This window comes from Cavia porcellus, unplaced genomic scaffold, assembly GCF_034190915.1.
Source record: "Cavia porcellus strain 051 isolate PalLab524CR breed Dunkin Hartley unplaced genomic scaffold, mCavPor4.1 scaffold_27, whole genome shotgun sequence".
In the NCBI taxonomy this organism is placed as follows: domain Eukaryota; kingdom Metazoa; phylum Chordata; class Mammalia; order Rodentia; family Caviidae; genus Cavia; species Cavia porcellus.
The window spans coordinates 309,248-320,951 of NW_026947510.1; the positions used below are offsets into that span (position 1 = coordinate 309,248).

The following is an 11,704-nucleotide window of genomic DNA, read 5'->3' on the forward strand; positions in this document are numbered from 1 at the left end:
ACCATGGCTTTGTGCCACTTGGGTGCCTTGACATCAACCTGTGTTATGACATGCCGTGATTCTTCTGGCCCTGCTGATAGAGTTCCCGCTTGTGTTGACCATCCACTCTAAAGTCAACTGTTGCATTCAGCCCTCTGGGTCTATGGAAGATCAGAGTCCTTTCCTGATAAGCCCCAACTACAACCCTGCTGGCTTCTGGTAAAAACTGCCTTCCTGAAAGCCACCGTCACACCAAACAGGCCAGAGTTCCCCTGAATCCTTGACTTTTCATAGTACAATCATCACTCTAAGATAGTACTCTTGTCTTCAGAGTAAAAAATGCTGTCTCTAGGTTTGATCCTGAGCACAGAGAGGAAAGAGAGAAATGGAGGGGCAGATATTAGTTCTCTGTGGCAGAGTGCTCACCTGGCATGTATAAGATCTAGATTCCAGCTCCAGCTCTTCAGAAAGAAGGCTAGGTGTGGAGGCACAGCCTATAATTCCAGCACTTGGAATACTGAAGCAGGATAATCGTGGTGAGTTTGAAGCCAACCTGAGCCACATAGTGAGTTCAAGGCCAGCCTGAACTACATCACAAGACCTTATCGCAAAACCAATCAAACAGGCAAACAAACAAAAGAAACTCAGCCAAGTCTAACAGTGCAGTACTCAGGAATCTCCACTGAAGAAAGCAGAAAAGCTGAATTCCCTGCGTTTGTGACAAATAAAATGGGAGTGGCTAGGTGCCCACATTCTATCTCTTTCTACTCCCCTGTGCTGTTATGAAGTCTTGATGTAGAATAAAGTCCATCAGCCAGAAATGAATTATAAACATGCTTTATTGGAAGTAGATAATAGGCATTGAGAATTAGAAAGCAAATAGAATATTAAACAAGTAAAGAAGAAACAAAAACTTAAGGTATCCCTGGAGAATAGTAGGAGACAGGAGCACCCCTCCCAGCCTATCTGCAGGCCACACCTGAATCACTAACAATTCTGTGATCAAACATGATATCCAGCCAGGCTTCCTGAAAATTGTGTTCTATTTTAATCATGATCCCACGTCTCCTCTCAGTCAGCATAAAATGATGGGACAATAACAAGGAGCTGGGCACAGTGGCCTAGTCACACCCATAGAGAAGATATGTGTGGTCAGTCCTGAAGGGGGGTGCTATACTCCTTCATGGTCCTTCTTATCCACTCAACATAGTTCTGTACCTTGGTGTAGACCCCATAGGTCCCACACTCAATTCCCCAGGACACCACACCAAAGACATAAAATTTAGATCTGTTTTCTATGAGCCTTTTGACAACAAAAGCTCCACCACTGTCTCCCTGACAACTGTCCACACCCGATCCTCCAGCACAGAACATGTTCTCTGTGAAAATATATGACTTGGGGTCCAGTTTTGGATTTTTCGGTCTTACCCCCTGGCACATCTCTAAAGCAGTTACAGGTAATACGGCTCCTCTGAGTTGGACAACCCAATCTCTTTTCTCTGTCTTACCCCAGCCCGAGATCATACCCAGGTCCCCTACTGACAAGCTGTAGTTGAGGGAGGCGCCTGGCAGGCAGATGGGAGACACAGCTGGGCCCATCTTCACTGGCTGTTTCAGCCGTATGAGCGCAATGTCATTGTCAAAATTGGTTCGCATGCTTGGGTCATCCACCCGCTGCCAATCTGGGTGAATAAATACACTCTCAGCGGCGAGCGAATGGGTCTTGGCTAACAGTGAGCTCTTCGTGAGGTTCAACCCAGTGTACATTGTCGGATGATAGTTTCTCTCCACGACATGGGCTGCTGTCAGCACCCAGTATTCATCAATGAGGGCCCCACCAGCCCTTTCGGAATGGAAGAAGACTTGCCAGGGGAAACTCGCAATATCCGCAATGGAGCCTCCAAATATCCTTTGTGATGTTGTAAAGGGCTTACTGGGCACTCCACACACTAGGAAGAAAGAGGACAGGAGGGGAGGGACAAGAAACAGTGCCAACTCCTGAGAATTCTCCAAACCACTCCAGTAATTCACCACTGGGAGGTGGAATTCCTAATACAGTCAACCATCTCCAGTTACCCTAAATGTCCCCTTTGCCAGTGCCACTAGCCAACTTGGCTAAGCAGAGGCAGCCTATGCGTTAACATCCAGAAAGAACTAGTGTGCTATGCTACCCACAGCTAGATCCAGCATTTCAGGCACAACTTCATGCATGCACTCAGCACAGGAGCCCGGAATCCCACTAGGAGCCTCTTTCCCTGCAGACTGTGGAGGAGGCAAGCTTCCCGTTTTCTCCTGAGGCCCAGGAGGAAACCCTTCTCTCTCACCTCTACCACAGACTTAGCTGTGCCCAAGTCTCTCTGAAGAAAGCCAAGTCTTCCTGTTATGTAGAGAGAGGCTTCTCTGGTTTCATCTTTTCTTTGCTTTTTGTCTTTTATTTTCCACCCTGGTTTGATCTTGACCTTCCACTCCCACAGACTGGTTCCAGTTAGGACCATTTTGCCACTCCCCATTGGTGCCCTACCGCAGTCAGCTAATCTAAGTCCTTTGCTCACTGGGTTCAAAGCCTAACCCTATCCCTAACTAACTCTGTGAGCTCACCTTCAGTTCACTCATGCATAATGCTACCTCACAGGACTGTCACAGGGACATGGGTGACAAATGCACCAGAGTGCTTAGCAGCATTGTTATTTATTATTGTTATTATTATTATTATTCAGGTTTTTGCCCCAGTGCTGCCCTCAATTCTGACCCTCCTGCCCTCCCTCCCTTTCTCTCTCTTTTTTTTTTTTTTTTTTTTTTTTTTTTTTTTTGTAGTGGGGATCAAACTCACAACCTTGCACATGCCAGGCAGACACTTGTGCCACTGAGCTAAATCCCCAGCCCTCCTTTCTCTTTTTGAGACAGTCTCACTACATAATTCAGGTTGGCTTTGAACTCACTATGTCGCCCATGCTGGCATCATACTCATGCGATCCTTCTGCTTCAGCCTCTCAAATGCTGGAACTATAGGCATGTGACACCATGCCCAGCTACAATCCTTCATTTCTTTTATTTTTTATTCTTCTGTATCTTGTTTCCCTCCCCCCAGACTTTTAATAGAATAACTAGCTTTCTGAATGATGATTTTTTTTTCTCTGTTTAAGACAGGGTCTCACTATGCAGATCAGGCTGGCCCTGAGCTCACTTTGTAGCCCAGGCTGGTCTCGAACTCGCAAAGATCCTCCTGGCCTCAGCCTCCCGAGTGCTGGGACTACAGGCGTGAGCCACCACACTTGGCTATGAATGATGATTCTTCAGTCTGTACCTCCAGGCCCGGCTTTTAGCCATTCTGTGTTTATCTACTGTGCCCATGTTGCCCGACCTAACTGGCCCTCACTCTGCCACCAACTGCCAGCAGTTGACTTTTCTATTTCCACTTCAGTCAACCTCAACCTGACTTGTGGGTTATTCCCTCAACCGCCAACCCTGGCAGGCAAACACCACCTCACTGAACAGGACTCAGGAAGACCAGATAAAGCCCTTGTTCCGGAAGGTTAGAGTACTCTCAGATGGTGGCCGCCACCACACCCCTGCACCTGTGGCTGTTGTCCTTGCCCACACCTACGTCCTGATTACCTGGAACACATTTCGGCAGCTCTGTGCCCAGCACCTCGTTCACCCAGCTCCCGTTACCAGAGCACCGATACTCAGCTGGAAGAGCACAAAGAACATAATCACACCCTCTGCCACACTGGCTCTCTTCTTTCCATCCCCTCTTCGAGGCATAGCCTCAGCGTCTCTGGGGTTTGAACAGGCAGTCATATCAGGTCAGCTAGAAAACAATCACCCTCAAAGAACACCTCAGCCCTCTATCCTAGCCAGAACAGAGGAGAGGAAGAGGGCCGTGGCTCCAAAGCAGAGGAAGATGGTTGGAGGAATGATTGAGAAAGTTCAAGTAGGGATAGAAAAGAAGAGAAAAAGAAGAAGAGGAAGGGGAAGGACAGGTCACGATAATAATTCATTTTAGTATTAAGTCTCACTTAGTACTAAGGCCTCTACATCAAGAAAGCCAGTCATGGGCTGGGCATGTAGCTGAGTGGTAGAGCACCTACCTGCTTAGCATGCATGAGCCCCTGGTCTCAACCCCCAGCACCACAAGAAAAAGAAATAATTAAATGAAAATGAAAAAGAAAGTCAGTCATCATAGCAGGTCAACCTGCAGCTAGAAACATCCCCCCACGAGTTTTACATGAAACAACTGGTCCAAAGTTGGATAGCCACATAAAGTGAGTGATGTAGGGAATTCCTGCTGCAGCCATGAAGCTAAGCTGACCTCTAAGATTCCTCACAAATGACCGTGAGAATATCCCCCATCCCACATGAAAGCTGTATCCTTAGATTAAGCCAAGAGGGTGATAAGATCTGTTCTGTCTCCCCCATTTTTAAATAAACTCTCTGCGACTCAGAAAGGTCATACTCTTTACCCTCCAACACATTCACACTCTCTCAGATGATGCTGGTAGAAGAAAGATGATGCTGGTAGAAGAAACCTACCACTTTCTTCATGTTCCATGTAGTAATATGGTTCCTCACAAGTGTAGCGAAAGACGGAACCAAATAAAGTCTCTGCTGGCATTTGAACTTTGCCATTTCGAATGGGTTCAGGTTCACCACAGTCCACAGCTACAAGAGGAAGGGAGGAGATGAGTGGTCCAACAGCCAATTCCTCCCAGGAAGAGCCACAGGGCCTGTGCCATCCTGCCTTCTTCCTTTCCCCATATTCGTAAGCACCCAGGATGAATCTCCCTATACCAGCCTCTACAAATGACGCACCCAACCCTCCAGCCCACTGAAATCTTCCAATGCAGATGGACTCTCAAAAGCTTGAGAGGAACCTGTTGCTCAGTGGTTGGCGGAGGATCCTGCAGAAGCCAGGAAGACACCTAATTGGGGGTCTTAACTACCAATTCCACAGATCCTTTCTTTAGAAGAAAACTACTAGTCTAAAGGACCTGTGAGCAGCCCAGGACTGGAACTAAAAATTATCCATGACTGGTTTCACTTCTCAAACCCAATTACTCTCTCACAAGCCTGAAGAAGAAAGCATGCATTTGAACCGGGGTGCAGGGTGGTAAGAACGAAACCCAAGTCCTCACATATGGTAGGCAAAGACTTCACCCTGAGCTCCACCTTCAGCCTTCTAGTTTTAGGCAGAGACTCACTAATCTGCCCAACCTGGTCTCAAATTTGAGATCTTTCTATTCAGCCTTGGGAGCATGTGGGATGTACCACCACACGCACAGCATCACATTTTTTTTTTTTTGAGATAGGGTCTTGTTGTGTAGTTTAGGCTGGCCTTGAACGCACTATGTAACCCAGGCTGTCCTCAAACTCAAGGCAGTCCTCCTACCTCAATCTCCCAGGTGCTAGGACTACAGGCATGCACCACTATGCCAGCCACCACATCTGAATTTTGTTGGGCAGATTTTGCAATTGCCTTTGAGAGGAAAATTAAAAGTTTCACATTGATGGGACACATACGTTGGCATCTCGCTTTGGAATTACTCCACATTCCGTTGCTCAGACAAGTAGAATACAAAGACATTGGGTCAGAGCCTCCCTAGAGAATAGATATCATCATTAGTTTATAAAAATAGATATGAGAAATCAAAAACCAAAATGTAATTGATCTCTGGCCTGAGATCAAAGAGAAATCCTCACAGGAAAAAAAAAAAAAGCTTAGGAGCATCTTAGCAGAATGACCCAAAGCACCCAAGACTTAGGACTAAAAGACCACTGTCCGATGCCCTTCCCCAGGAAGACTCAAAACAGAGCAAAAGGATGTCAAGCTGGCCAAAGAGCTCCATGACCCACGAGGGCAAAGATCTCAAGCCACTTTGTCCTGGTGTAGATGTTCATACTTTGCTCTAACAGGGACATCAGGCAAAGAACAGGACAGTCTGTTAATCCCGACCTGGGGCCAGAGATCTGCAGAGAAGCTGAGCATACTTCACCTCCACAATTTCGAATCCTTCTAGACAGGTTATCTTCACTACATCTTTAAACACATATTTTGGCTTTTCAGGCTCCCAAATTGTATTGGCAGGGACTTCTTTGGGACAGGGGATTGCTTGGAAAAGATGAGAATTGGGAAAGAAAAAAAAGTTTTTACTAGCTAGGTAGAGACTATTCTTTCTACATCACTCTCACGTTTTCTAAAATCATCAGTCATCCTCAGTTCCAATGCCTCGTGTTCCAACATAATATGGCTTTACTGAGTCTCTACCCCAACTCCTCCGCATTGTCAGGTCCAGTTGAAGGACTACTAGACAGCAAGACATTTCTAGCAATATTGACAGAGTTCAATCTTCCTGAGGAACTGAAGTGTCTCAGGACTCTTATCAAAAAGAGTCCATCTGTTTTGATTCTACATTTGTCCAGAGACTTCATTATCACCAAAGAGGAACTTCTAGGCTACTTACGATCTCCATGGTAACGAAGTTTCCAACCTTTGTTTTGCCCTGTTAGGTCAGTTTGAAAGATGATATCAACAGTATTACTCTTGGTTTCTATGGTTAGTGGCCCAGGGAATCCATTACCACAGTAAGGACCAAACCGTTGCCTTCTTGTAACAAACTGAAAGGAAACAACATAATGAAACCAGAAAAGAGAAATAATAAAAGGAAAAAGATTAAATGGGAATGGGGAGGTAAAAGCAATAAAATAATAAATAGAATATCAAATAATAAGGAAAAAAGAAAATAAGGGTCAGGAAGAAAGCCAGACATGATGCCGCACATCTGTAATCCCAGCCCTTGGGAGGCTGAGGCAGGAGGAGCGTTGCAAGTTCAAGACCAGCCGGGGCTACAAAATGAGCCCAAGGATAGCCTGAACTGTGTAGCAACACCTCGTCTCAAAAAGACAAAAATAAAAAATAAAAATAAGGGACAGGAAGAAAAATAATTTTGTCTTCAAGAATTCTCTCACCGGCATGGTGGCACATGCCTGTAATCCTACTACTCTGAGGCAGGAAGACTAAAAAATCAAGCCCAACCTGGGAAACAGCGACTTAGCAAGACCCTGCCTCAAAACAAAATATAAAAAAGGGCTGAGGATGTAGCTCAGTGCAAACACTCTGAGTTCAATCTCTAGTAACACAAAAAAGAAAAGAAGGAGGAGAAGGGAGAAGGGGAGGGAGACAGGCTGCGAGGGAAAGGGAGGAGGGCGAACTCATCATCCCTCTGCATGAGTTGGAGCGATGGCAAGAACTAATCATCAGCCACGCACCTCTAAGCTGTCCCGGCAGTTCCCTTCTGAGTCAGCTGGCTCCACATCAAAATCTTCTCTCTTCAAGGTCATCACCACTTGGAACCCCTCCTCCAGCTGAATCTGGTATTCACACCTTGAGTTTTCAGGGTATGCCTCGGGATAATTGGGACTTGCAATCTCCCCGATCAGTGTAGTGAATACATCCCCACTGCAGTTGACTGAGAGAGAAAAAGAGAAAGAGAGACTCAAATAGAGGGCTAAGCAAAGAAGTGCCTGCCCTACTCTACCACTGCTTCTGTCATAAACTGACAGTCCCTCATTCAGACTCTCCTAGGGTCCATTTCTGAGTGCAGTCCACGGGAACAATTATATACCCTGTACCCACCAGTAGAGACATCCAGTGCCTGTTTGAGTCCCATCATTGTGCTCATGTTGAAGACTTCCACGGTTATGAATAGCCTGGGGTAGACTCTTCAGAGGCATCTATTTCTCTTCTCCAATTAACTAACTTTATCCTGTACCTTTGTATTATGGTTTAGATCTTCAGTGTCTCCTAAATTCCCATATATTACAGGCTTGGCCTGTGGTGTTACTGGGAAATGGTAAAACCTTTAGAAGACGGGTTTCAGTAGAAGAAAGTTGGATCATGGTGGACATGTCCATCAGTGAACACTGGAACTCTAGTCTGTATCTCTCTCTCTCTATTTCCCTGTCTGTCTCTGTCTCTGTCTCTCTCTCTCTCTATTTCTGTCTGTCTGTCCCAGTATCTCTGTCTGTCTCTCTCTCTTTCTGCTTCCAGCCACCATCGGATGAGCAGGGTTATTCCACCACGCACCCCCACCGTGATGTTCTGCCTTATCACAGGCCCAGAGACATTAGACAACTGACTACAGACTGAAAGGGCTGAAGCCATGAGCTAAAATAAACACCTCTTCCTTTTAAATTGCTCCTGTCAAGCGTTTCCACACAGCGATAGAAGGCTAACATTCCTTATCTTCTTCCCCTCCTGAACTTCTCTCTGAATTTATGGGTAACAGAATGGATGTCAAGTGAGGGTGAGCCTAATCAAAATTGGAAGACAGGCGATGCCCTTTCTGAGGGCTCCCACCCCCTTGATGACAAGCTCACCTCCACAATTCCTCTTATCATCATGGAGAAAGTACTCTGGGGGACAGGAGCAGAAGTAGCCACCAATGAAGTTGTTGCAGAAGTGGCTACAAGGGACATCGGCAAAATCTGTGCACTCATTTACATCTATAAGGAGCAAAGAAAGATGGAGGTCAAGGACAAGAACCTGGAAAGAGGAATGAGGTAAAACCCAAATCTACAAGGAAAGAGTTCTACAAGGCAGATTCATTGCTTAAAGGCCTCCAAAACCCACATTCAGAATGGTATGATTCTATATCACTTTCCCGAACTGAGGTTCCAGAGCTGTGCCCTGCCACTGGACTAGCGTGGGGAACCTTCACCCCGAGAAACTGCTGCTTTGCCACTTAGCGTTTCAGTGGCAAAGACAAGGGTCTTCCGCAGGAGCAAATAAGGAGCACATTTACCACATTATACAATGTGGTTCCTTCTCTCAAATCTGAACAATAATTTAGAAGAGCTCCTAACTCCATTTCAACCTGAAGATACCTGAAACACAACTGAAAGTGTGAATGTGGTATAAACGGATTTGAAAACTGCGCATTCCATGGCAATTCTTGCTACATTACTAATTTTGTTATTCTCACTTTTATATGAAGACACTTACCTTGAAGTGTTGCAGTGAAAATAATACAACTTTAGCAAAATTGCTCATAGTGCCCAATTCGTAGTGGATCTCAACAAGTTACCATTTTTTATCTACTATTATTATTACCCATCACTACTAAAATATGATCATCCATTTGCATTTCACAAAGGTGACACTTGAAGGGACCCAGGACAAGTCAATAGTTTAGTTATTGTTTTGTTTTGATCTTTGCAGTACTGGAGATTGAACTCATGATCTTGCACATCTCAGGCAGGCGCGTTTGTGTCACTGAGCTAAATTCCTGGCCTGGTTTGGTTTTGTTTTTTAAAGAGTCTCACTGTGTATTCCAGGTTGGCTTTGAACTTGGTGATCCTCTTGCCTCAGCTTCCTCAGTGCTGGGATTGCAGGTGCACACCATCATGCCCAGCTAATACTTTGTAAAATTACACAAAGAACCCTCACTTGATGCATTGTGCAAGAATCTTTCTGCTTCAAATCTTTTGAATCTTACCAACGGCAACATAATAAGCAGCAAATCCGGTGTAACGCTCTTCATTGGAGAAATCCGATGTAAAGGTCACCTGGAGTTTATTGTAGGGGATGTGGAACTCTTCTATGATGGGGGATTTGGGATTCTTGCTGGTCCTCTGTCCACAGAGTTTTCCTTCTTCAATACCTCCTGACACTATCTAAGGGAAGAGTTACAACAATGCTTTAAAAAGGTTAATATTTTGAAGTGGAGATGACAGAAAAAAAGGACAAAAGGAGGACATCCTTTGCTCCCACAAGGCTCCTTGATTCTGGTCACAACATGCCTGAGGCACCCACTCCTACATCCTCCTCACCCTGGCCTGGCCTCCCCGACTGTCCTCCATGAAGTATACCTTCACTGAGTCGTACAAGCAGTTCTCTGACAGCTCTATGTCCAGATGGGTGAAGTACAGGTGGATCCCAAATCCTTCTGGAACCTCGACATCCCATGTTTGCTTTACATCATTGGGGTACGCCTGAGGGTAGTTAGGGGACAGGATCTCTCCATGCAGCGTAGGTTCTGCATAAGCCCAGGCCCAAAGAGAAAACAGGACCACGCACCTGAGGGAGAAGGCACAATGAGAGGCATCACCAAGGGACTCAGGACCTTGTGCAGTACTCACGGGTGAAAGGAAAGGGAAAGAGAATCTTAAAGTGGAATAAACCAAAACTCAGGCTTCGGGTCTTAGCCCTTTTCTCAGAAGCTGGAGGAAATGGAGACTGTGTACATCTCTGGAGATCCCGGGTCACTCACCACATTGCTGGCGATTTGCCCATGTCACCAGTCCTGGCTTTCTGCTTCTCTGGACTTTGGAGCTGAAGTGGTGAAAGGCACCCGCTTTGGTGATGAGCAGTCACCTGGAGTTCAGTGTCACTTTCCTAAGAAAAACACAGTTTAACAGAGTAGGACCACTAGAAGTCACCAGGTGACACCTGGCCTCTCACATCCTCCCTGATCCAACTTCAACTAATTTTCTAAACTAGAACTAAATCTTCTCCCATTGCTTCACTGGCTTTCTCCAATTTTTCTCCAAAGGGAATAAGTCACTTCTCCCAGCCTCCTCCTCTTCTGTTCTCTGCCCCACTCCCAGCCCCCTCTGTCAGTCTCTCTCCTGCCCTTGCAGAACAGTATTCCCATTTCTATGGGTTATCAGGAGTCTTTGCCCACCCAGCTAGCACAGCCCCCACCCTCCCAATGGCACCATCACTTTGGGCTACCTTGCTCACGGTGCATGTGTTTCTGCTGACACCTCAGTGACCACTGATGGGGGAACGCGCTTCCTTCTGTAGGACAGGGCAGGGACCTTGGGAGAAGTAGCGTGAGGGGGCTAGTGCTGCCCCGAGTCCTTGGTTGTTGTTGTTGTTTTTTTTACTACAAAGACAAGATATTTCCCAAGGGTCCCTAGGAAAGTCTTACCAAAATTGCTTTTATCTCTAAAAACAATGGTATGAGGTGGGCAGGTGGGGGTGGGTGGGGTCAGCATGAGAGAAATAGGTTGTCTGTGTTCTGCCTTTTCTTGGTCTACTCTTCCCAGCCCTCTATCTTATCCCAGACTTTTCTCTTCCATCAAAGCTCTGTGGTGCAGTTTTCAGGCTTTTACCTTCAGAAGCTGATGGGAGAAAATGAGTCAGTCCTCTCTCCTGCCAGCGTTCATGCTGGGCGACACTGTGGGCTCCCAGAGGCGGCAGGCCTTGTCGCTCCCTGTGCAGGAACCTCTGGCCGATCTCCCTGTCTTGGTTCCGTGCATACGATTCCCTACCCAAGGGTGCATGTCCGAAATTCCCTGATCAAAACAAAGAGGGGGCTGGGAGACCACACTCCAGGGAACAGTAGTCCAGCCTCGATCTTGGAGCTCCCTCTGCTTCTGAAACCAGAACTGCATCTTCCACCCAGGTCTGCGATCCAGAGGAGATCAGGGCTCCATGGGAAGAGGAGAAATGGGGAGTTTCGAAGATTGCCTAATCCTGTTTTTCAGCCAAGGGTGTGTTTCAGGGTTTGAGGGAAGTCAGGTGATTTGTGGGAAAAGGAGGAGACTGATACTAAGCAGAAAAAACCAAACTCAGAAAGTCCAACCCTCTAGCTGGATGAGTCACAAATCCAGGGAGAGCACAGTATTTGTCCCAATCCATCCCTGCCCTCAAGGCAAGTTTAATGGTGAGACAATAATTTATAGCTAGAGCCAAGCTGATGTGAGCTGCATGGATTCCCTT

At 46.3% G+C, this 11,704-nt stretch overlaps 1 protein-coding gene across 3 annotated transcripts; it reads right to left on the bottom strand.

The window, feature by feature from the left end:
- Positions 1–800: 800 nt before the first annotated feature.
- C1s (complement C1s) lies at positions 801–11,366 on the bottom strand. Of its 3 annotated transcripts, none has more exons than XM_013145104.3 (13): positions 11,095–11,366; positions 10,712–10,797; positions 10,248–10,372; positions 9,847–10,054; positions 9,474–9,651; positions 8,356–8,481; positions 7,246–7,445; positions 6,441–6,594; positions 5,973–6,088; positions 5,500–5,578; positions 4,513–4,641; positions 3,595–3,669; positions 801–1,928 (listed from the first exon to the last, which is right to left on the bottom strand). In XM_013145104.3, the coding sequence occupies exons 3-13, from the start codon at positions 10,268–10,270 to the stop codon at positions 1,132–1,134; spliced, it is 2,085 nt and encodes a 694-aa protein (XP_013000558.1). In that variant the 5' UTR covers positions 10,271–10,372; positions 10,712–10,797; positions 11,095–11,366; the 3' UTR covers positions 801–1,131. The 3 variants fall into 3 exon arrangements, with proteins under 3 accessions (XP_013000558.1, XP_003463282.1, XP_005000694.1); XM_003463234.5 differs by having other exon boundaries at positions 10,712–10,865; XM_005000637.4 differs by lacking the exon at positions 10,712–10,797 and having other exon boundaries at positions 11,095–11,365.
- Between the last annotated feature and the right edge of the window lie 338 nt (positions 11,367–11,704).